At 32.7% G+C, this 25,763-nt stretch overlaps 3 protein-coding genes and 1 long non-coding RNA gene across 5 annotated transcripts; 2 read left to right on the forward strand and 2 right to left on the reverse strand.

Moving 5' to 3' along the window:
* The first annotated feature begins 987 nt into the window (after window positions 1-987).
* On the forward strand, window positions 988-8,807 carry LOC101513064 (kinesin-like protein KIN-7J). The gene is made up of 14 exons (XM_073369375.1): window positions 988-1,244; window positions 1,373-1,766; window positions 1,964-2,053; window positions 2,164-2,264; window positions 2,338-2,451; window positions 2,685-2,766; window positions 2,853-2,920; window positions 3,019-3,084; window positions 3,201-3,325; window positions 4,562-4,874; window positions 5,483-6,559; window positions 7,058-7,362; window positions 7,886-8,262; window positions 8,477-8,807. Exons 2-13 carry the CDS (start codon window positions 1,532-1,534, stop codon window positions 8,151-8,153), a joined length of 2,844 nt encoding a protein of 947 aa, XP_073225476.1. The 5' UTR covers window positions 988-1,244; window positions 1,373-1,531; the 3' UTR covers window positions 8,154-8,262; window positions 8,477-8,807.
* LOC105852191 (uncharacterized) lies at window positions 3,324-8,110 on the reverse strand. The gene is made up of 4 exons (XR_012163326.1): window positions 7,971-8,110; window positions 5,509-7,352; window positions 4,585-4,668; window positions 3,324-3,601 (listed from the first exon to the last, which is right to left on the reverse strand). It is a non-coding gene; the product is annotated as an uncharacterized lncRNA (long non-coding RNA).
* Window positions 8,808-9,818: 1,011 nt separating the features above from the next.
* LOC101512539 (uncharacterized) lies at window positions 9,819-13,700 on the forward strand. The gene has a single exon (XM_004500900.4). It carries the CDS (start codon window positions 10,113-10,115, stop codon window positions 13,587-13,589), a length of 3,477 nt encoding a protein of 1,158 aa, XP_004500957.1. The 5' UTR covers window positions 9,819-10,112; the 3' UTR covers window positions 13,590-13,700.
* A 4,206-nt stretch (window positions 13,701-17,906) lies between these two features.
* On the reverse strand, window positions 17,907-23,425 carry LOC101512215 (probable 1-acylglycerol-3-phosphate O-acyltransferase). Of its 2 annotated transcripts, XM_027334870.2 has the most exons (10): window positions 23,076-23,425; window positions 22,367-22,603; window positions 22,099-22,132; window positions 21,931-21,977; window positions 21,674-21,792; window positions 21,410-21,570; window positions 19,500-19,609; window positions 19,314-19,413; window positions 18,446-18,569; window positions 17,907-18,362 (listed from the first exon to the last, which is right to left on the reverse strand). In XM_027334870.2, the coding sequence occupies exons 2-10, from the start codon at window positions 22,521-22,523 to the stop codon at window positions 18,237-18,239; spliced, it is 978 nt and encodes a 325-aa protein (XP_027190671.1). In that variant the 5' UTR covers window positions 22,524-22,603; window positions 23,076-23,425; the 3' UTR covers window positions 17,907-18,236. The 2 variants fall into 2 exon arrangements, with proteins under 2 accessions (XP_027190671.1, XP_004500956.1); XM_004500899.4 differs by lacking the exon at window positions 22,099-22,132 and having other exon boundaries at window positions 23,076-23,420.
* Between the last annotated feature and the right edge of the window lie 2,338 nt (window positions 23,426-25,763).

Consider the following 25,763-nt stretch of genomic DNA (forward strand, 5'->3'; position numbering starts at 1 on the left):
ATATGTTATACATATTTTATGAAAAAATTATTCTAAAGAATAAAATCTCAACCATGAAATAAAACGCCTCTTGAAAATATGAACAGTAAAGATAAAAAAAATTACAAAATATATAAAACACACAAGATATAATTTTCACATAAGTCGTCGAATCTTTATAAACATTCATATCAAGATACTTCTAATATACAATACTCACAAACGAAATGTTCTTCGATATCGTTTTTATCCAACCCTACTTTTACAATTTAAAAGAAGAAACACAAAATTAGATAAGTAATGATGCTTGATATTTGTCAAGAGAAATGAAAATTTCATTAGTATCCTTTTAGGTGGATAATTTTTTTTAGAATATCACAAGTTATTAAATTATCATTGTATACCTTAAAGTATTGTAACAAAACTTTTCATTTTTTTGAGTAGTCCAAAGAATCATTTTTCTAATTAGATAACATGTAAAAAGTTTTATATGTGTGAATTCTTTAAATTTTAAAATTAGCATATTTTTTAGTGTAATATTATTATTATTGGACAGTTCAACAGAGTAAACTAATTCAATTATGATTTAAAAACTTCACTGGATCTCTTATCTGATTTTTAAAACCAAAAATATAAGTTATGAAAGTTGAACTATAATTGGTCCATATAAAATTAATTGCAAGATGATATTATACCCTAAAATGATTTATGAAAAGGAAAAATATTAATGAATTTAGAGACTACAGCCGGGTAATATTTGATTTAGAATATGAAGGTTGATCATGTGACAGCCAATGATGTTTGCATCTGGTTTCGAAGTCGCCGTTTATTCATTTAGACATTGTCATATAAATATGGAAAAATCCAAACGATGAAGTTCAATACGTTTCGACAACGAAAGAACAGCCGAACAGGGATACTGAATTATTATTATTATTAAAAGTGAAAACCACCATTGGGATTCCCTATACTCGTCTCAGCAACCAACTGCATCGAAAGAAAAAGCTTGTAAGTGTGAGGGGCAATTACACTGTGAATTTTAGTAAGATTGAGGGGCAAACTAGTAATTTAATTAAATATTTGTTTTAGCGGGCGAAACGGTTTCATATTTTGGCGGTGGTTGCGGAATCCAGAAGTCAGGAAAAGGAAACACCAACGGCTTTGCCACCTCAGAGTCTTTACCCCATAAACCGCTTTCTCTGATTCTCCACTCCGTTATCTCTATCTCCGGTCACCCTCCGGCGGCCACAGAGACAGAGACAACGGTATCATCCAACGGAATTTTCTATTTTCTATTCCATTTATTTATCATCTTTCAATTTAAGCACAAAAGCGATCGTTGCTTTGCTTTGCAAATAATTTGAATTCTTGCACGTGTTTATTTTTCCTGTAGGTGGTGAGCGCTCATTGATTCGAGAGAAAAGATATGAGTAATGTATAAAATAAGATAATGAAACGTTGAAGAAACGAAATGGATAAAAGAGGTGTTGTTATTGCAACTATTACGAATATATTAATTTTCGTGTTGGTGTTCTAATCGCGGTTCGTAAACATGAGAGAAACGACGACGTCAATCGTGGAAGTTGGAGAGGACCAAGGAAACGCGGTTCCTCATTCAAATGGCGGGGAAGAAAGAATTTTTGTTGCGATTAGAGTAAGGCCTTTGAACGAGAGAGAAAGAACGAGACATGATGTGTCAGAGTGGGAATGTGTTTCACATAACACCATCAGATTCAAGAACAGTGGCCATGCAGAACAGCGATCGTTGGCGGATACATATACATTTGGTAACAAAGATGTTAATTATTGGCTCTCTATAATCTATACCAATATTTCTTTGACTTGATTTTATGTGTTTGTTGTAATTATAATTGTAATTTACTGAACTTTTGAATCTTTGAATGTTATTTTAGAATCTTAGATTTTCTAGCATTTTATTTTCTCAATCCCTAATCTTATTTTATTGATGATTTGTTGGAAATAGATACGGTATTTGGGGAAAAGTGTCCCACTAAACAGGTGTATGAGCAAGGGATTAAGGAAGTTGCCCTTTCAGTCGTTAGGGGTATCAATTGTGAGTAATATTTTTCATGCTCTTGTTGTATGCTTCCTGATTACATTTATTTATTGTTATGGTGGCTGGTTATTTTTATATTGTTTCTTATTGATGAATCATAATCTCAGCTAGCATTTTCGCATACGGGCAAACAAGCAGTGGAAAGACATATACCATGACTGGAATTACTGAACTTGCAGTAAAGGATATATATGAATACATAGAGAAGGTATAAAACAATTCAAATAGATGATATTATTTGATTGTTGTCAAAAGATGACTTTTTTTTTCCTGTGTCTTAGCATAAAGAAAGAGAGTTTGTTGTGAAGTTCTCTGCCTTGGAAATATATAATGAAGCTGTGAGAGACCTTCTCAATTCAAATGCTACCACACTAAGACTTCTAGATGATCCAGAGGTAAACTTAATAGCATATTCCCCTAATCCCAACAACATAATGAATGAGCATATAATATAATGTTGTTCTTTTAATTTTCTTAAATATTAAAAATATATCAAAATATAGACTTAACACTCCAAAGTTCTCCCCTCCAAAACCCTTCAAAAACCAACTAGAAAACACACCCTTAATGTCAATACTTTCTGGCTTTATTGATTTTGAAATGTTGAGAATCTATGCATCTTGAACAGAAAGGGACCATTGTTGAGAAACTTACAGAGGAGACTCTTACTGAGAGAAGCCGGTTGCAGCAACTTATTTCAAAATGTGCAGGTACTGGGGTCTAATTAGGGTTTTCTTATACTTTTTTGATACCTTCTGGTGCTCCATTTCAAGCCATATCTGTGTATAACTTGCAGCTGAAAGGACAACCGAAGAGACTGCCATGAACGAAACAAGCTCCAGATCTCATCAAATTCTTCGACTGGTATTTACTTCATCACTAAATTACTTAGTAATTGAGATAAAATTTTAGTATTTTATTCCTAAATGTTCCCTAAGTGACAAGTTTATGGCTTTCTGCAGACAGTTGAAAGCAATCCTAGTGATTTTGTAGGCGCTGCAAGATCTGGCGCTCTTTTTGCCAGTGTGGTAAGATCTTTGCGCCTTCTTATTTTATACCAGAGGAAGGATTTGTGTTTGTGTTCATGTATTTAAATTATCTGGTAGTCGAAATGAAATGAACAAAAGATAGTTTTTTTGCACAGAATTTTGTTGATCTAGCAGGAAGTGAACGTGCTTCTCAAGCATTATCAGCAGGCACAAGATTGAGAGAAGGTAGCCACATAAATCGCAGTTTACTGACCCTTGGAAGTGTAATTAGGAAACTGAGGTACAATTTCCTCCCATGTTAAAAATAAAGTTTATTTGCATCTATTTGCTTCTTAATCTTCTTCTCAACTTTGTTTGTTGTGCAATATCAGATTATTCATAAAATGTTTTGTTTACCAGTGGATGTAATAGTTTGGTAGATCATGAAATCTTATGAGCCAATATTCTTTCATGTTGTTGATGTTGATTTCTTGTCAAACTTCATTGCTAGGAACTCTCAAGACGCAACTCTCAAGATTCTTTTTTACCAAACTGTTAGGAATCCAAAAATTGTATTCTGCAGAAAGAATACTTTTATTAAGAACTAAGAGAGAAATCTCTCCTCCAAGAGCAAATACGCTTTGCACAAATGAAATGTCCGTTAGAAAATTCTAATGTTTGCCAAAAGATCCTTTCAAAGGGAATGGAACCTTTATTTATAATTTTCATGTAAACTTAGGATAAGAGGAACAAAGGATCAAAGGCAACTAACCTGTTAAAAACACAAAACACAATGACTAACCACCTAACTAACAAAACAGAAGAGCCTAATGAATAACTAGTTATCCCTATAACAACCTCGACGAATTAACTAATTGATTCTCCTATATTATATCCAAACACAAACACTGATCACATGTAAATTTGGGTCATGAAGAGTATTGAAACATTGCTAACTACCCACATTCTGATTCCATTTTTCCAATATATCATACCTAATACTAAATTTCTCTCGGGTCATCCAAGACCAAACCTCCACAAGATTGTCCCAATCAAACCTTTATCTGCTATGTCCCACAGAATTCCCAAAATTTGTGATTAGACAGTGACATTTGTATGGCACTAATTCTACATTTGACCATCCAGATTAGTTAGGTAGTTGTGCAATTCCTATATGAATTTGTATAAAGATAAGAAAATCTATGAAATTAGAACTAGCAACTTTAAAGATTTATTTTAGCTTGCGTCTTTGCATGGGCCACGCTTCAGTCTTCTGACTGAATGGCCTAGAGAATCAAGACTCAATAAGGAATTGGAATATGAATGTCTCTTCTGCATTTTATAAAGTTCTTTTATTTATCAAGCATACTTTTACCAGTTTACTGATTACTAATTCCTTTTCATTGCATCTTCACTTCTTTTATTATTATTTATCATTGTTGAAAGTTCTCTTCAATAATCCCTTCCCTTTTCATCTTCGTCTCTTTACTTTGTTACATAAACTATCTAAATTATAAATTACAATTATTAATTGCAGCAAGGAAAGAAATGGACACATACCTTACAGAGATTCCAAGCTTACTCGCATTCTGCATAACTCTTTAGGAGGCAATGCCAGAACAGCCATCATTTGTACCATTAGCCCTGCACGCAGCCAGGTTGAGCAATCAAAAAATACTCTATTTTTTGCTGGTTGCGCAAAACAGGTGACTACCAATGCTCGGGTCAATGAAGTGATGTCAGACAAGGTTTTGGTAAAGCAACTGCAGAAGGAACTGGCTAGAATGGAGAATGAGTTGAGGAGCTTAAATACCATTGTTCTTAAGGAAAGGGAACTTCAGATTGAACAGGTTAGGAAGACTCCATAAATTCAGTGTTTTGGAGGGTAATTAACTAATTATGCTCTACAGTATAACTTTCATTACATCAGATACTATGACAAGAGTTGTCTATTTACCATTTTCATATAATGTCCTTATTCCTTGTAAATAATCATACCCTAGTTTCTTAAATAATGGTAAAAAATTATAATTTTTAAAATTATGGTTGCCTTTTTATAGTCTTTTCAAAGACTTTGATTTTGTGATCATTATAATAAGGACTCTTAGGAGGGCTACATATTAGAATTATTATTAATAGTTCGTTCCTTAGCCTACCCTTGAGTTAGAAAAATCAGATTCACTTGGTATATCTGTTAAATTGTTAATGCAGACTATGGGCCATAAAAAAAAATATATTATTTTACATGATGGGAGTGAAACATGGATGGGGCTGGTGGTTTGTAAGTTTTGATGAGATTATTGACAATCAAACATTTCTTTGCCAAAAGACAATTAACACTCGTAGATAACATAATTACAAAAAATATATATATAGAAAAGATGCTAAATGTGGTTGTGCATTTTTCTTTTGATAATTTGTATTTATTCCTTTTCCTCATTATTTTGAAAATATGCAGATGGATAAGGAGATCAAAGAACTGACTCGGCAACGTGATGTCTTTCAATCTCATGTTGAAAGTTTGCTCCAATCAGCTGGGAAAGACCAGGTTATAAAAGTAGATCAAGATTGGGCCTCAGAGTCCGGTGTTGCTAATGATCCTCGTCCAGGGACAGAAACCGCTTATGAGAATCTTGACAGAACAACATCCAGTTCGTCTATTTCCAATGAGCACCTTTTTAAGCAATCTGAAAATTCTGAAGACAACTTTCTCTTGGATGGTTGTCCTCCCACATTTGGCGGGCCTGATCCATGTCAAGGTTGGGAGGAGATGACTAGCAAAGCTAAATCTGAAGATAACTGTGAGGAAGTACCGTGCATTGAAATCAAAGAAGTGGAAACAGAGTACAAAACAGATATTAATATCATTCCAGCTTTTGAAGAAAGAGAAGAAAATTCACCCATGATTCAAGTTGTGGAGATAGATGGTAAGTCATCCTCAGGGAATGGGCACAGTGATCTGGATGCTCCTCAGCAAAACACTGAGGACGTTAAAAGGACCAACAGCCATCTTGTGGACCTCTTAGAGAAATCTAGTGACTCATTTGAATCTGAACCTCGTTGCTTGGATGCCATGTCTCCTCCTGAGACAGATAAGGTGGATCAGGAAAATTCATGGCAGCCTCGGTTCAGTGAGTTGAAGCAAAATGTGTGTCCTCTGTATAATAAGCTAGACCAGGAACCTACAAGACCTCATCGGTCTGATGAGCAGGAGCTTAAAACGGTGTCACCTCCTCAACTTGATGATCTGGAACAAGTATCGTTCCCATCACCAGCTGGTGTTGAAAAGGAATATTCTACTAGTTTGGTTTGCTCTCCTGCAAAGCTATCTGAACCTAAGTTACATGCTAAAAGAAGAAAATCTTCCAGAAAATCTTCTCTGATTCACAAGATGAATGCTTCAGCGGAAGATGCAGAATCTTCTAAGGATTCTGATAACGAGGAAACTGCCAGCGTCCTCAACTTTGTCGTAAAAATGAACGAAAAGGCTAAGCATAAGCCAAAGTCAGTAGATAGTGACTTTGATAATCTTATGGTAAGCACAAATGCAAATTCTGATGGTGTCTATCTTTCTGTCTTTTTTATTGTAATAATAATAATAATAATAATAGCACATGATTCTTATTGTTATTCTAATTCTTAAATATGATCTGAATAGTGTGTAACATTGTAGTATTTGAGATGCAATAACCATATATCAAAGTTTTCCCTTTTGGTTTAAAGTCCTTCAAGCTGTTTAAGAATAGTGTGGACAGCAGACTTGGTTTTCTCAGAGTCAATAATTCCACATACTCAAACACCAAATATTATCTTCGAATTGCACTATAAAATGTGATTTGCTACTACTTACTGGATCTGTTTTTTATATCTTTAAAAAATAAAATAGGAAGTCTTATGTAATAATGTTTTTCACCCTAGGATCTTTCGTGATTATAACTATAAACTAAACATACATGATTAAATGTTTTATGATTTCTTCCCTGAGTTCCTTCATGAAGCCTTCACCTGTGGTTTTTTTTTTTTGGTATGATAGGTACCTGTGAGGACGCATGGAATCAATCAAAATGTGAGCAGAGGAAAAGGTGTCAGATCCCCCGGAAAGTGGGGGGCTTTAATACCCTCTAAATTTGAGATGCAGCAGAGAGATATAATTGAACTTTGGGATGCATGCTATGTGCCACTGGTACATAGATCCTATTTTTTCCTTCTCATCAAAGGTGAACTTTCGGATTCTGTGTACTTGGATGTAGAGCTCAGACGTTTGTCCTTTTTAAAGGACGCTTTTTCTTGCGGAAATTACACTCCAGGAGAAGGTCTTGACGTCACACCTAATTCAAGGTAAAATAGTTTTGTTTCATGAGTAGATTTTCGACATGCAATTCACATATGCAAACATGATCAACCATATTGATTGATTTTCACAGAACAGGCCAGTCCATTATGCATGTGTCATATTTTTGTTATAGACAGTTAGAGTTGGAAATTGGATTCATAATTAGTTAAATATACTTTTTAACATAATTAGGTTGATCATAAATATTAAGAAATAAATCCCAAGCATACGGGCATTGAGAAGAGGGTTTTTTTTGTTTGAAAATATATTTTGTAGAAATTTCTTGCAAATACTCATGTTATTAAAAGTGCAAAGTGAAGAGATTTTCTCCGTGCCATATACAGCATCATGCCTAATTTGGCTTTCAACATCCTGAAAATATGAAGCATATGATCATCTCATAAGATATAATGACTGTTGTTTCACATGTGAATAATTTACATCAAATACTTGCATAAAGTCATAATTACTCTATTTTTATATGTCCCAGTATTTATCACGCTTTTCCTCTTCTATTTTACTGAACAGCATGTTGTCTCTGACTCATGAGAGGAAAATGCTGAGTAAGCAAGTGCATAAAAAGTTTTCGAGGAGGGGAAAAGAGGAACTATACCTGAGATGGGGTATTGATTTGAAGACTAAGCACAGAAGTATACAATTGGCATGGCTCGTATGGACGGATACAAGAGATTTGAACCACGTAAGAGAAAGTGCTGCGCTTGTTGGGAAGCTGGTTGGTTTTATAAACACGGGAGAGGCCTCTAAGAAAACGTTTGGACTTGGCTTCTTAACCTGACGTAAGAGCATGGAATCCCATAGTTGGAAGGACACAATGTCTACTCTTTAATAGATCTAGCTTGAGAAAGAAAAAAGAGACATTTCAGCAGAACTGACTTTAAATTCAGGTCGGTTCAATTAGTGTTGTGGTCTTCTTTCTAGTTTTGTCGTCTAGGTTTTTGTTGTACATTGATTGCAATCTGATAGTGTGATTAAATAAAATTAATTGCTTCCTACCTCAATTCGTCTTCATCTTCTATTCATAAACAAGTTGTTTGAGTTCACTATTTCTTCTAACTTACTTCGTTCTATTTTTTAACTACTTATTAATTTTTGGTGCAGGCTTATTTTTTCCGCTTGCTGTGTCATATGAGAAAAACCCTTTGTTGCAAATCATGGTTGATACGTGATACCCAAGCCAAGCTTACTTAAAAAACTGGGGGGAAATAATCAAGCGAAAAAAAAAACAACTCTGGAAATGATAACACGATATATATCGTTCCACTATTTAAAGTATCTTGGTTGTTCAAATGACCTACGATTTCCGGTAAGACATGAGAATAACCGCACTTGATTTGTGACATAGACGCGATACGCCGTGTCTGTTGGAGTTATTATGTAAACACATCTTGTTTGTTTATCACTCATTAAAAAATCTATCCTTTCATCTTTATATTAATCTGTTACTGTATTTCAATCTAATAACCTGGAATAAGTTTGAGTTAAAAAAAAACTGAAATGAGTAAAATATATATTACTAATTGATGATTGATTAATAAATTAATAATTAATATATACTATATATAAAGAAAATATATTGTTTAGGTGGGACTTTTTTATTCTAATTTTACCTTTTTTTTCTATTAATTTTACCTTATATTTAAACTTGTTTATTTTGTAACAAAAAACCTACTATATTTACAATTATCTTTAATTCATTAATTAAGTAAGTCTTTTTTTTTTAAATTAAATACCTTGGAACCTGACATATACATAAAAAGGACAAGAAACTTCGGTATAATCTTTTTTTCCTTCCAACTTTACCGTCTATTAAAACTATCTACAATTACAATATTATCTTTTTGTTATTTTTAACAGAAAAAGCGGATAGGCAACATTAATGTTCATCTGCACACTAGTAATATTTATTTTGTTATTTGTTATTGCTACCTTGTTAATTTATATTTGTTTAGTAATATAACAATATTTAAGTGAAAAGAAAATTGGATGTTGTAAATAAGTTACGACTACGAGGTAAGATAGATACACAAAAATATCCGTCAAACATTATATCTATTAAAGTTTTTTCTATTAGTCCATAATATTTTTTAGATTGATCAATTTAGAAATTTATTTTAATAAAAATATTTTTTAATTAGCTAATTCAAATATATATTTTAAAAACTTTTTAGAACATGGAGTGGAAAGAGAAAACTATACATTTTTGGAAGAAACTTTTGAGAAGATGAAGTAGTTGAAGAAATATGATCTATTCTCATTCCATTATCGGGTAAGATTATCAAACCCGTATCCAGTAGTATATATCCACATGACCCGTATATAATGAATAAAATCATCATCATGTTCATGTTCCAAAAACTCACGCTTTTTATCGGGTTTTTTCTTTGTTTGTCATTATTATTACTAACTACTCTGTTATTTTTAGTAACATAAAAAGTGTAGTAACATAAAAAGAGGAAAAGAAAAGGGTTCGAAACCTTTTGGAGAAGAGAGCAATTGAAATAAATAAACGAAAAGCCAATAAGAAATAGAAAGAGAAAGAGAAAAAAGAGAATCACATTACACAATACTAGTTTACAAAAACAACAATCTCTGGGTTGTGGTGGGGAACAAACATTTGCAGGAACCAAAACAGCAAACGCTCCTCTAACCACAACAAGTAGCTAGTAGTAGCAACTAAGTATTACAAAACAAATATAATATCTTCTCCTTCTTCTTCTTCATAACCTAAACACCAATGGCAACAACAACAACAACAACGGCTATATTTCTAACCTTCATTGCAGCAACACTAACAACACACATAACCACCACAACACATGCAACAGACACCACCAACACAACACACTCCGAAATCGAATCTCTAACAAAGTTCAAAGAAAACCTTCAAGACCCACTCAACTCACTAACAACATGGAATCCATCATCACCATCAGCACCATGTGACTGGCACGGCATTCTCTGTTACAATAACAGAGTTCACCAAATTCTCTTACCACGTCTTCAACTCACCGGTCCTCTCTCTCCTTCTCTCTCCAATCTCTCTCAACTTCGCAAACTCAGTCTCCATTCCAACAACTTCAACTCCTCCATCCCTTCCTCTCTCTCTCACTGTCTCTTCCTTCGCGCCGTTTATCTTCACAACAACACATTCTCCGGTAACCTCCCTTTTTCACTTCTCAACCTAACAAACCTTCAGATTCTCAATGTAGCTCGTAACTTTCTCTCCGGTTCTCTCCCTAACAATCTCTCTAACTCCCTACGCTTCCTTGACTTGTCGTTCAACTCATTCTCCGGCGACATTCCGGGAAACTTTTCCTCCAAATCTCAACTTCAACTTATTAACCTCTCACACAACGATTTCACCGGCGCAATACCGGTCAAAATCGGAGCTTTACAATATTTGGAATATTTATGGTTGGACAATAATCGACTTAGCGGAACTTTACCTTCTGCGATTGTAAACTGTTCCTCTATGGTACACCTTAGTGTAGAGGATAATTTCATTGGTGGGTTGGTACCTTCCACTATAGGGATGATGCCAAAGCTTCAAGTGCTTTCACTTTCAATGAATCAAATTTCTGGTTTTGTACCCACTTCACTGTTATGCAATGAAGATGTCAACAATAAAAACAAGACTAATCTTAGAATTGTTCAACTTGGGTTTAATAAACTCACGGGTGTTTCAGAACCGCGAAATGGGAAATGTGTTAATTCTTTTTTGGAGTTTTTGGACATTAAAGAGAATCACATTATTCATAATTTGTTTCCTTCTTGGTTGACCAATGTGATTTCTTTGAAAAGTCTTGATCTTTCTGGAAACTCTTTTTCAGGTTCACTGCCTCAAGATATTGGAAATCTTTTATTTTTAGAAGAATTGAGAGTTCCTGATAATTCATTATCTGGTGGAGTTCCAAGTAGCATTGTGAAATGTAGTTTGTTGAAGGTTCTTGATCTTCAACGGAATCGATTCTCGGGTGCCATTCCTTTGTTTCTTGCTGAGTTGAAAAGTTTGAAGGAGTTATCTCTTGGTGGTAACTTTTTTACTGGTTTGATTCCAAAGAGTTATGGAATGTTGTCTGAGTTAGAGATTTTGGATTTAAGTAATAATAAACTGATGGGGATTTTGCCTTTGGAGATTATGCAGTTGGGTAACATGAGTGTTTTGAATCTAAGCAATAATAGATTCTCGGGTCAAATTCCGTTTCGTATTAGAGACTTGAAAGCTTTGCAGGTTCTTAATTTGAGTCAATGTGGTTTTTCTGGTAGTGTTCCAGCTACAATAGGGAATTTGATGAAACTGAGAGTGTTGGATTTAAGCAAGCAAAAACTTTCAGGTGAGTTACCTATTGAGCTTTTTGGATTACCAAGTTTGGAAGTTGTGGCACTTGAGGAAAATCTTTTGAGTGGTTATGTTCCTGAGGGTTTTAGCAGCATTGTTAGTTTATGGTATCTTAATCTTAGTTCTAATGCTTTTGTTGGTAACATTCCAACAACTTACGGTTTTCTAAGTTCCTTAGTTGTTCTTTCTTTGTCTCGCAATTTCATTTCTGGTTCAATACCTAATGAGATTGGCGGTTGTTCTCAACTTGAAGTGCTTCAGCTTCAAGCGAATCGTTTAATAGGTAACATTGTTCCAAGTGTCGTGTCTCGTCTTTTGAGTTTAAAGGAGCTTAATTTAGGACAAAATGGATTGAAAGGTGATATCCCCGATGAGATTTCAAAGTGTTCTTCTTTGAATTCACTTTATTTGGATGGTAATCGCTTAACTGGTCACATACCACAATCCTTGTCAAAACTATCAAATTTGAAGTCTTTGAATCTCTCTTCAAATCAATTGACAGGAGAAATTCCAGTCGAACTTTCGTCCATTTCGGGTTTGAAGTATTTAAATGTGTCCAACAACAACCTCGAAGGCGAAATTCCAAAATTGCTGAGTACTAGATTCAATGACCCTTCTGTGTTTACAATGAACAAGAGGTTATGTGGGAAACCATTGCATAAAGAATGTGCGAAATTGAAAAGACGAAAGAGAAAAAGACTAATAATCATCATAGGCTTGGCAACTGCAGGACTATTTCTTTTATCATTATGTTGTTGTGGCTATGTTTACAGTCTCTTAAGGTGGCGAAAAAAGCTTCGACAAGGTGTAACAAATGAGAAGAAACGAAGTCCAACAAGTGCAGGCTCAAACGGAGAAAGAAACAGTAGAGGAAGCGGTGAAAATGGTGGACCAAAACTCATAGTATTCAACAACAAAATCACTTATGCAGAAACATTAGAAGCGACAAGAAACTTCGATGAAGAAAACGTTTTAAGCCGAGGAAAATTTGGACTTGTTTTTAAAGCTTCATACCAAGATGGAATGGTTTTATCGATTCGTAGACTTCCTAATGGATCATCATTCATGGAAGAAAACACGTTTCGCAAAGAAGCGGAATCATTAGGAAAAGTGAAACATAGAAACTTAACAGTTTTACGAGGCTATTATGCAGGTCCACCACCTGATGTAAGATTATTAGTTTATGATTACATGCCAAATGGAAACTTGGGAACATTGCTACAAGAAGCTTCACAACAAGATGGTCATGTTTTGAATTGGCCAATGCGTCATCTCATTGCATTAGGAATCGCTCGTGGTTTGAGTTTTCTACATTCTGTTTCCATTGTTCATGGTGATGTGAAGCCACAAAATGTTCTTTTTGATGCTGATTTTGAAGCCCATTTATCTGAATTTGGGCTGGACCGATTAACAATGGTAAGCCCAATAGAATTACAGGAGTCGTCGTCTGTATCACAGACAACGACTCCTGTTGGTTCGTTGGGCTACGTGGCACCCGAAGCTTTGTTAACAGGACAAGTAACAAAGGAAGGTGATGTATACAGTTTTGGGATAGTGTTGTTGGAGATTTTAACAGGAAGAAAAGCAGTGATGTTTAGAGAAGATGAAGATATAGTGAAATGGGTGAAGAAACAGTTACAAAGAGGTTTGATTTCGGAGTTGTTGGAACCTGGTTTGCTTGAGATTGATCAAGAATCATCTGAATGGGAAGAGTTTTTGTTAGGTGTTAAAGTTGCACTTCTTTGTACTGGACATGATCCACTTGATAGGCCTTCTATTAATGATGTTGTTTTCATGCTTGAAGGTTGTCGTGTTGGAACTGATATCCCTTCATCTGCTGATCCTACCACATTGCCTTCCCCTGCTTCTTGATTTGTTCAATTTTTCTTCATCCTCATTATTGTTCACTTTTCATTCTTATGTAATGTAAAAATTTGTTGTGTGATTACTTCCGAATTGAATTAAATTAAGTTGTCGAATTTATATTTTGGTTTGCTACCTTGGACATCTTCATATTCAACATTGTTATTTGGTATGGTCGATAATACATACGAAAGTATAACGGGAAAATGTATTTTGCTATTTTTTCTAATTATTATTACACATATTAGATAGTTATATAAATTAAGTTAGTTTTTTTATGAAACAAGTTAAGTTAATTGGTTGGTATAAAAAATCAACCGTATATAATTGAGTATGATTGCACTCGTAAATCGCTAAAGAAACTTTCACCTCTCATTAATTAACTATAAATAGTCCTTCATAACACTCCAAATTTTACTGTATAAATTCAATAAACTCCTCAAATCACATGATGCTCCCAACCAAATCAGTGACACAAACAATTTTGATACACCCTATACACACAATTGGTTGTGTCTTTCTCTCTCTTCCAACACAAGAGAGAGAAAGAGAATATACAAATTAAAATGAATCTAATTATCTAAACCACTCATGATTAGCAGCATTATCAATCGTAATTCTATTATATCCAGCAGTGGAGAAGACCACTTTATATCCTTTCACTCCTTCCCCACAGTGATAATTGATCCTTAATCGCTGCGCAAAAACATCATTCCAGTGTAGCTTTTACTAAACGGCGCCGTTTTTAATTGATCAAATTGCACTCCGGAATTCCTTGCACAAGACAATATTAAAGTTTTTTTTTATTATTATTTTTATTATGCTAAATGAGAGGCAGTATATTACAAGAAAGATCTTAATGGACCGTGGTCGTAGAAAAGGATATGTCCACGTGTCGTGTTAGGAATGCAAACAAAAGTGACCGTTAAGATAACGACATAGAGCTTGTGGGAGGTAACAGACAAGAACATCGAGAAAAGGCAAATGCTGATGCGCTTCGTCCAAAGTCATTGTTCTCATCGAAAACAAAAATGATTTCGGGGAACAAAATACCCTTTTTAGTAATAAATGCAAACTCCAGTTAAAAGAATTAGGCAAAAATACTTTTTTTTTATTATTTAAGTTTATTTTAATTTTTGTTTGAGCTATTTGAATTTATCTTTATCAATTTATCCTTTTAAATTACATTCGTTTATGTCATTAATTTTAAGATGTATTAAATTTATATAATTTTAATTTTTAAAAAATTGAATTATTATTTTAAAATATTAAAATTTAATTAAAATATTATAATAAATTAATTATTCAAACTACTTTATATGTGAAAAAAATTGAAGACATTTATTATACAGATAAATTTTTATTATTTTGATTTTAAGACTACATATGTTTAAGTTATTTTAGAATAAATTTTTTGAACGAGTAATTTAAAAGATTGAAATATTTAGTAGAATTTTAAATAATTAGATATTTTTAATTCAACTCATTATTATTAAAATCAAGATAAATAGTGTAAATAAAATATAATTTAAAAGATCTAGATAAAATTTAATGACTAAGCAGAAAATAAAATAAATTTAAAAGAGTGTAGTTTTGCCAAAATATTAAGACAAAACTATCATGTTACAGCTTACAACAGCACGTGCAACCATTTGGGATAATTTTTTGTTTTTGTTTTTGCAAAGCAGTGTATATCTCAAACCAATGTACAATAATTGATCCAGAAATAACCATTACAATAAGCGTTGTCGCTAAGTTTAATATGCACCTGTTCGAAAAGAAAAAAAAGTTTAACATACAGCACTTGATAGGTAGTGCATCCATCATAGTCATACACATTCTCCTTTTAAAAAATAGTTTTATGATTTACATATTATTCCATTAATCATTTAAATATCTCACACCTCTCCCCCTATGATTGATTAGTCCCCCACCATTTTTGTCTAGTTGAATTATAAATGTGTTTAAAAAATGATAGCTCTTAGAAATAAAATTACATTGAAAGACATTTTACAACAATTTTTCAATTAACTTTCTAACTTTAAAGCCGGAAAATAACCGTTCAAAGTTTTATGATCAATACAATATGACATTATTATAGTATTTCACTTGCAAATGTAAGGTAATGTTAATGAGTAATCTAAAAATGTTTATAAAAAGATTTTAAATATATATATATATATATATATAAGTCAAAAACCTATCAAAGGAATAAATTTATCTTTTTTCATACAATAATATTTCTTTGGCTTTCTTAAACAATGCATTAAAGATATTTATTGTTAATATTTTTTATTTTGAAAAGACACTAAAATATTAGTAGTAGATAATTTTACGTATGAAATTAAATAAAAAAAGATAAATTTTAATTTTTTATTGTTGGAAAATTATACAAGACAAATAATTCTCTTTTCAATATTCATTTTGAGATTCACTCTCTTATTAAGTAAAATTAATATGAACCTCGTACTTTAAAAATGAATTCCACATGAAGTAACGGGATTTATATAAATTTCACTTAATAAAAAAATAGATTGTTTATTTTTCTACATCTTATATTCTCAAAATCCCCCAAAATACACATTTGAATTAACTAATTCAAATGAATTTTTTTGTCAAAATATGTAACCAATCTTAAAGACATTGGAGGGTGGAAAAATAAACTATAAAAAAACTAAGTGTTGAAAAGAGAATATTATTAAAAAATTTCATATAAAATATTATCCAAATGGGAGGTCCAATTACCTTACTTGTCTTAAGAGTTAAGATCACAAAATATCTAAACGCCGTTACACCATCTAAAATTTTAAAACATTAAAATATATATATATTAATTATTAAGGTGAGATAATAGGTTTCACAATTAAATTTCAATAATCATTAAATAAGTGAATGTTTTATTTCAAGATTGATATCATAATAGGGTTGTCAGAATCACCGTTCGAATAAAATTGATCTTGTCTTCAGAATTAATTCTAACATGAAACTATAGTTTATAGGTTTAGAGTTCAAATATAATTTTTACATTGCAATTAATGTTAAACTCAAGTTATATTCAACTTATTTTTAACTAAAATTAATTTACTAAATTAATTTTAATCACGGCAGAATGAAACGCACAGTGAGATCATATAATTTTAGTAGTTTATCATAAAATATCATAGTAGTTTATCATTATCTTTGCCTACTAGCTAGCATACAAATACGAAAATATGTATCGAGTTAACTGGTCCCACGAGAGTGTTATTGAGTGACGATAGAAAAGAATCCGATTCGAGACACTGACAAAGTTGAATTGGAAAAGACATGAATGAAATGAAGAAGATGTTGTGTGTGATAAATTTAGTAGGCAAAGATGTAGGGTAAGGGTAGGGTTCATTTACATACCCAAAAGTCTGAGACAAATAAAAGCCTGCTGCCTGCGTTAATGTACTCCTGTGAATTTCGTTTTTATTTATTTATTTGTGAGGAAAGTCCCAACGTCTTATACTTAATAATAATAATAATAATAATAATAATAATGGCCCCACAACATAGAACCCGGAATTCAATAGCTCACGACAATTTGCTCACTCACTCACTCAGCGTTTTTAATTGTGCAGAAATGATAGGTCGTTTTCCATTTAAATTTCAATCCTGGGTGAAGAGCTGTCATTGTTTTTGGCCTTTTTAATTGAACTCAGCTCAGGCTTTTGATGTGAGTGAGAACACATGCACACATTTGTTCAAGTTCAAGCTGAGTGTAATAATGAGGAAGTTATTTTGAGTATCAATCCACTCACTTCAACTGCTTGGACCCTATGATTGCTCAAATTATTTGTTTCCTTGAAATCTTGTTTTAGTATCAACGTGTTCTAGCTAAACAGGCTCATTTATTTCATGATCAGGTCTAGTTAGAGGATATCCCTCTTAACTTAGATCCATTTGTAGTTGAGGATTATTCTCATTTTGTTCTTAATGATATGAGATACTTTTTACAGAAAATAAGTATGTTTAGAGGAGGGAGGGTTAAGAAATGAATCTTCTAAATTAGTTTTGTCGTAATGTTCTTCAATTTTATCAGGACTCCACTTATTGAACATTTATAAAAAATAATTTAATCTTTATGATAAAAAGATAAACAAAATTTTCACTTTAACTAAAATCTAGAAAATTCATTTTCAAATATCCATTCACCTACCAATAGTAAAAGTAGAACACAAGTGGATACTTGTTTGCCACTAAAATCAAAGCGGCAGTACACTCCTTTTTTCACTCCATCGTTTTACTCGTTCGTGCAATTCTCGAAAGCAAAAACAGTAGGGAAAATTGGTAAAAAGCTGTGACTTAATAACCAGGACAAATTCCGTGGGGACTGTGATTATGGGTATACATTAGAAGATATCTTTCTCGTAAACAATATTTGTTCTAATATTACAAATGACTCGTTCATATTTGACAGCATAAGTTTGTCCCATGCCCACCAGATTTTAACAGAATATGTTACTGTAATGAAAGTTCAGGTTCGCCTACAAATCATTTTTTTATTGAAATTACAATTAAATATATTTCCAGGAAATACCCCTTTAATGTGAAGCACGGGCTTCATTCAACTATAAAATTTGATTAGTGAATAAACAAAAAAATATATACACAGTATAGCTGCAAAACTATATCCTATGCAGATGATAGTCCTTCAGGAAGAGATTCATTGTCCGGATCTGGTGAAAGAAACCTTCGACAAGCATAAAACACAGCTGAATGGAAGCCACTTGGGTTGTCGATGAACACAAAATGTCCGGCCTACAATAGAAGTAAATAATTTTGTTAGTTCTAATAATAATTAAAAAATAGCTTCATGTTTGGGGTAATGGTGAAAATGGTACCTGAGGGACCCTGATAATTTCACATGGAACCTTCATTTGCTTGCGAGCTTCTTGGGCACCTTGATAATTCATCCAATCTTGGTAACCATATATGAAAGTAGTGGGCACCTTCCACTCTGGAGCACTGCAATGGAGGATAGTACATTACACCCGAAGTCAAGAATATTATCATCGGGTAAATGGGGAGTCCAGTCCGTATTTGAAAATAAAGACAGGTGAAGCCTTAACAAAAATCAAGACATCGTCTAAAAACCATATGATATTAATCCAGATATCCAGGATATTTGCCTAAAGTTTGCGGACAAAAAAATGTTTCAACATTTCTCATGGCCTCCTGACATTTTTTTCTGAATGTTTTGGCTGAATGCCTGGCTAGACATCAATAGAGCACATGTGGTCCTGATGATACAGGAATGCAAGATATATACGTACAAATCATCAGATGCTGATTTCAAATCGCCATCAGCAGTCACTAACCTATTCTATTTTTTCCAAACATGCAATCAATATTTTCTAAAAGTTTTAAACCACGTCAACCAATTAGTATTTTACTACGCTAAAACTAGAACAACTAATTCAATGGGAGTAGGCTAGTGGTGATAGGCTCGGCAATTTGTTTAAGATTATAGATTCAAATCTCTATATGATTGTTGGACCCAAAATGAAAACAAAAAAAATCGTAAAAACAGGATCCCCTTCAATATTTGTGTGTCAAGAAGCAGGCTCTGCTGACTTTGTATCATAAATATAAAACATCTCTAAGTATTACGTGATCATTAACTCTTGAAGACAATATCATTCATCTGAAATTGGAGTACACTTTCTTAACAAAACAGCTAATAAGATGGGAAGAGAATGATCGCCAAACCTGTGAAGAAGGGGCATCCTAGCAAATGCTCCAAATGCAAAAATATATTTTAAACACAACTCCCCACTAGCTTTGGCCGCCAAAGTATGATAAACATAATCTTTAATAGACAGAAAAACAAATTAGAATTAGAATTTAGGATACTGTTACATTTAAACCATATATCAATTTACTATCTTGTCATACCTGTTAGTAAACTTGATTCCTCTTCAGTCAGTGTTTGCCCAGTTGAATGTGTACCAAACCTAGCACTTGTATATTTGCGGACCATATTAGGACCCCAAGGACCTAAACCTCTGCCATAAATGCATAAAACTCTTTATAAAATCAATAAAATAATATAACCAATGCTGGTATGCAAAATGGTGGTTCCATTTTATACTTTTATTCTACGTAGTGAGTATTCTCATGTTTGTTGGCAAAAAAACATGTAAAGGTGATTCCTTTCCATGGCTCATTCCACAGAAGCCGAGATGACAATTCTTTCTCAAAAGGAGGGATTGGTAATAATTCCATTTTCCCTAGCTTTCCCTCATTTATTTAAACCTATTACTGGTTTATAAATTCTATGTCAGAAGAAGCATAAAGAGAATGCAAATTTTTCCTGCAAGTAGAAGCAGCACAACATCCCCTCTTCCCCACAATCTAAGATCCCATATTTGATTTGAATACATACAAGAGATAATGATTTGCAACCCAAGCAACAAGCTCCTTATGCCTTTAACCATAATAAGAGAAAAAAAGGACATTGTGCTCATGGTACCATAAAGCTCTTGCCACGGCAGAATCTAACAAAGGCTTGAATCCTGAATTGATCTTTTAAGGGAAATCTTATGACTTGTAACCTCCTAGTCACGTGGAGGCAACTCCAAGTATCTTACCATTAATTAAGCCAAGGATCTCATTCTATAAGATAAAAATTCTTCCCATATGATTTCATCCATGACTTTAGAGTTAGTAATAGTAGTAACTCATTACTCATTAGTAACAAAAAGAACTTAAGTCGATAGACTGGTCTACTTCAGGGATAACAGAGTTACAAATAGATATTAACTAGAACTCATTAGTAATGAAGAGAACTTAGTAAATATGCCCATCAACTTCAGAAATAACAAAATTACAAATGAAAAATGCCGAAGTGTACAAACCAACTTTCATACTAATCGCACCAATGAGATCTAAGCGTGGCCAATTTGTTTTTCTCTCTTGTAACTTCGATTTGAACCAAATGGCTGGTTTTGTTCCTCATACCGATCATAAAAAGTACCGATTTAGAGTTGTGTGCTGTACTACCGCAGAATCGCACGTGAAAGTTGCTATAGCATCAAGAATCACAGTTTATGAAGAGGAGTAAAGGGGGGGGTGCAAGTATCATAATTCCACAATGCAGCTCATGTAAATAAGGTAGACAGAAGGATCTTTATATAAAGAAATCATGAGTTGTCTTATTAAATTCAATGAAATGAAAAAGACACAATTGTCAGCAGCTCATATTTGCAATCGTGCATATCTGTTAACAATTTTTTTAGTTTTGTATGATATTTTTATTTTATTTGTTTTAGTTTATCATTGATTATAATTTAAAAATCCTTAAGAACTAAGAAGCAAAAAGTGCAAGAGAAAGCAAAATGTGCATGTACAGACTCGTGCAATTAGTATAAATAACATGTTGTGTCATATAGCACTCCTCATTACAAATACATATTAAAGGAAGGGAGTCAGACAATGATAACTTGAACTCATACGAAATGCAACATTTCATCTCAAAGACAACTTATTTTCAATTTTGAGATTTGGTGAGTATGATCATCTAGTTGCCTTTCCCCCACAAATATTCTAGTTAAATAATCAAATGAAATAATCAAACATTCATTCTGAAGCCTGAGATAGTAAAAGACTCTACAATATCAACAAAGCTGAGGTATACCCAGGGAGGCACAAGAACAAATATTATAATGGAAAATCATATAATTCTAATGAGCTTAAGCCTCATTATAAATAAAAATATACATGAGCATCACAAAGCATCTTAAACAGTCTGATTTAATAAGTTGTGCTAACTTAACATAAGATGATAAAAACAGGACAAGTCTTACCTGACAAGTTTTTGAGGTGTAAAATTAGATTCCCATAGATGGTTCAGAACTGCTCCCTTCCATGTTGCTCGAAACTTTGTAATAAACTCAGACTTCGCATCTGATTCTGAAGAAAACCCAGCGGGTCCCACCAAAATTAAGTGTTGTACATGCTCGGGGTGCTATTTTCAATGAATAAAATATACATTAGGCCGATTGGTAGAAGAAAGTTAAAAAGTCTGTTGTATTTATAATTTTAAAGCAATGCAGCAAAGGATTACTCACCTTGAGCGCATACTTGGAAGCAACATAACCGCCAAAAGAATGTCCAAGTAGTATGAAATTGCTTAGGTTTTTGGCTTTTCTCCATTCCTCAAAAGAATCAATGAACCATGCCTCAGTTTCTGCAAGATCAACAACAGATTTTAGGTAGCTGTTACAGTAACTTCCAAGTTGAGCAACAAAATAAAATTTTAAACTTCCAAATAAACTGCAGCACCACATTCTGTCTGGTGACAATGTAAGGATGACTTTTAACTAACCTTCAGTACTTCTGCATGTGAAATCAGGCCTGCTTGATCCTCCCCAACTGCCAAAAAATATAGGTTTACGTGCCGAGTAAGTAAAATATATACCAAAATATACATGCCTCAATTTGATAATGCCTCTCCTCTCAAAATGGAGAGCACCTTAAAGGACTTACAACATACCTAGTAAAGTACCTAACTAAGCTCAATAAGCACTCTGTTTCAAAAAAAGCTCAATAAGCACTCACTCATTTCAGTTTCGTTGAAACATAAGGTGTATATTTCAATCTTTAAATAAAATTAACTGAAATTCCACAAATTGTTAAACAAATTGTTCTTATATATCCAATTCACCAGTCTTCTCCTACAACAAAATGGAGCATAAGAGCAGGTAAAGAGTATGATATGACAGCTCATAAAAGTACTAGGATTTATGATCATAATAACTCACCCAAGTTGATCAACAGCAATGATTCGGAAACGAGAGGCAAGAGCATCAAAATTGCGAAAGAAGAAACCCTGTGAAGCAGCATATCCATGAACCATGACAAGCGTAGGAGAATCAGGTTTACTGTCAAATGTAACAGTGTTGATAAACCGTGGCTCATCGCTGGATGAACGGAACCATCTTACTTTGGACCCAGGAGGACCGGAGCCTATATTAACATGCTCTTGAACATACCCAGTCCTATCAAACAAGAGTAAAATGGCCAAATTAGTGCAAGTTTGGTTTGAAGTTGGCAAAATCCATTTTCTTAAGGTGGCAAATAAACCTTCTTTTGCCGTTTTAGAGGGTTTATTTACCATTTTACCTTGATACCTCTTATACTCCATTATAAAAATCATACGATTTTTGGATAAGGATCATCAAAATACATTTCATTTTCATTTTGTCACGTGCATTTTGAGAAAAGTCACCTAAACATAAACCACGTTGGAACAAACTAATTTTTAATGGAACAGACTAAATTCAGATGAAAGTAAACAGAATTACAATCCATTCCAAGCTCCAAATCAAACAGTATGTATGGTATTGATAATTAAATAATAATAATAGCGAAGAATTAAAGATAGTTAGGGCGAAGAAATTAAAATTTAGGGTTTATTAGAAGAGTAAGCGTAAAAGAGGGAATTAATTAAGAATTGAAATGAGTAAGTACTTGATAATGGAGAGAAGGCGTTTCTCGGCAGCGATGATGTGATCGGTAGAAGTAGGAATCCAACGAAGTGCAGACCAGAAGCTTCTAGATTTGGAAGATGAACCGAGGCCGTTTTTGCTAATCTCTTCCGCCATTTTCAAGAAATATGAATCACCGACGTTACCGTAAATTCGATTATCTGCTTCTAATAAATTGACTGGATGATGATAAATATGATAGGTAGATTGCGTAGCACGCAATCAGAAAACACGACAAAATTGAAACTTATAAGAGCATTAAATTACACGCGGGGATAAATAAATCAGCTTTTAATTTCTGACAATAATGGCAATATTGACATTTTCTATGCTGTAATAGTGCGCCAAAGTTATTTATACTATAGAATCGTGGAGTTACAGCGAATGCTTACGGATACAGTGACGCACAGCCATGGCGGCCGTCAACACAGTTATTATTTATCATTGAATATTCGAATATTTGAATAAGGTGTCAATATAGTGTACGTGATAAAACTTTTTTTCTAAGCACATTGGATTGAAGACTTGTTAAAAAAAATTATTTTTTCTTTCAACTAGTTAATAAGAGTTTCAATTTCTTTTTTTTTTTTTTACAAATATCTAGAACTATTGAAGTGAACGACAAAAGAAATGTTTGTAAGAGATAATGGATTTTTAGAAAAAATAAAATATTTTATTTTCATTTTTATAAATTTAGATGAATGTTCACAGTAAAATAGTATTTTATATATCTATGTTATTAAGTAAGTTTACCACAAATTGTAGATATTATTGTTCTAATTATTTATAGCTAGACAAAATTAAAAAAAGAAAAGAAACATGGGAAGGGATAAATGTCCTTCTAACTTCATCCAAATGCGACAAACTTAAACAAGAAGTAGAAGTCGAAAAAGCTAACAAACCAAACTCCCTCACTGTGACCAAATTTTGCAAGCAGATCGACACATTTATTTGTTTCGCGATATCTGCTTTTTGAAGATTGTGCATCAAATGGAGATTACGAGTCTCCCCATATATAACATACTAACGACAATGAGAGAATCTATATCAATAAGAAATAGATTAGAGCCCAAACTAAAAGTAAATTTCAAATCATCAACTAGACCCCTGTAAGATTTACAATTTTTCCATTATTAATAGTTAAGGAGATGATTTTTTTTATTTAATTTTATTATGTAATTACTATATTTTAATTAATATCTTTTAAATACATATATTCCTATTTGATTTGATCATATATGTCAATAATTTTGGTAAAAAAATAAACTGAATAATGTCTCCTTATAAATTATTTGAAATAACAGTAATAAATTAACAACAACAACAATAATAATAATAATAATAATAATAATAATAATAATGACATTATTTGTTTTTTTGTTTAAGAAAAAAAAAGGTGAATCATGTTAAATGGGTGTGGCTCATGTGTTAGTTAGTAAAGGAGTATAAATTTCAAGTAGATTAACAAAATAAACACACATAAAAAAGAGAAAAGGTGTGCCGCACACATTTAGAGTGCGAGAGACATTGAAGAAACATAGAAGAAAAATAAAATATGTTAATTCCTGCAGTACAAAGTGGTATCAGAACAGTTCAGTCTATATTGGATTGTGAGTTAATGGCGGTAGTTTTTAGTCTTGTTAGTGTTGGTTATGTGTCTCGGAAGTTCTCAAGAGACGGTATGTGAGTTTACGCACCACTTGGAATTCAATCACATCCAAAGTAAAACAACCAAAATCACAAGAGAAACAACAAATAAATTTTTCCCTCTAATATACAATGAGACCCTCAAATCGATAAATCAATATTACTAGTGTAAGATCCATCAACATCAAACTTGAAGTAGATGCGAGGAGGGCATTGATGAGCATTGGTACAACATTTCCACCGTTCAACACAGGAAACAGGGGAAACGAATGGGTGATGATGAATAAAGTGAGTGAACTTTAGAAAATTGCTCAAAAAAAGCTAAAGAACAAGTGATGTACTCGAAAAAACGTGTTGGTTTATATCATGTAACTACGTAATCATTGTGATAAAAAATAAAGATGATCAATGTTTTATTTAAAATGATGGTTTTCTGTATGAAAATTAGAGTTAACCATTGCAATAAACTAATGTCAAAGAAGAGCTCAAATTATCATCCTCGATAATAAACACACGTATTATATGGTGATTTCCATTTCTTTTCTGTATCTATTAAGTCTCTCTCTTCATTCTCCACCCTATCTTTCTCGTAGTTTTTTTTATCTCTCTCATAATTTTCTTAAAAAAAATATGGATAAAAGAGAAAAAACATTAACGAGAGACAACGACGGAACCAAAAATTAAGCATAGTGCGGACTGAATTAAAATGTATAATTTAGTTAAGAAAAAAAATAAATTTTAAATGTAAACAAATATACACAAAATTAAAAAAATTATAAGATATATTTAAAGTTATTATTGTCAAATAAATATAAAATGAACTAAAATGAACTAACATTCACCTATTATGAAACTTTGCTCATTATAGACATTAATCATCAATAATCATATTTGAGGTAAATTTTTTAAGCAATCTCATATTTTAATTAAAAGGTTTGTTTTATATTTATTTGATTAAAAGGTATTTAATGTCTAATATATTGAAAAATAAATATTGATCATTATAAAATATCATATAAAATTC

This window comes from Cicer arietinum, chromosome 5, assembly GCF_000331145.2.
Source record: "Cicer arietinum cultivar CDC Frontier isolate Library 1 chromosome 5, Cicar.CDCFrontier_v2.0, whole genome shotgun sequence".
In the NCBI taxonomy this organism is placed as follows: domain Eukaryota; kingdom Viridiplantae; phylum Streptophyta; class Magnoliopsida; order Fabales; family Fabaceae; genus Cicer; species Cicer arietinum.

Coding starts and splice junctions, on each gene's coding strand:
- LOC101512539 (XM_004500900.4), top strand. CDS start 10,113: ATGGCAACAACAACAACAACAACGGCTATATTTCTAACCTTCATTGCA.
- LOC101513064 (XM_073369375.1), top strand. CDS start 1,532: ATGAGAGAAACGACGACGTCAATCGTGGAAGTTGGAGAGGACCAAGGA. Junction 2,767..2,852: donor ACTTATTTCAAAATGTGCAG/GTACTGGGGTCT, acceptor TATAACTTGCAG/CTGAAAGGACAACCGAAGAG. Junction 3,085..3,200: donor GCGCTCTTTTTGCCAGTGTG/GTAAGATCTTTG, acceptor TTTTTTGCACAG/AATTTTGTTGATCTAGCAGG.
- LOC101512215 (XM_004500899.4), bottom strand. CDS start 23,209: ATGGCGGAAGAGATTAGCAAAAACGGCCTCGGTTCATCTTCCAAATCT. Junction 18,570..19,313: donor AGGATGCCCCTTCTTCACAG/GTTTGGCGATCA, acceptor CCTCCATTGCAG/TGCTCCAGAGTGGAAGGTGC. Junction 18,363..18,445: donor AAATTATCAGGGTCCCTCAG/GTACCATTTTCA, acceptor CTTCTATTGTAG/GCCGGACATTTTGTGTTCAT.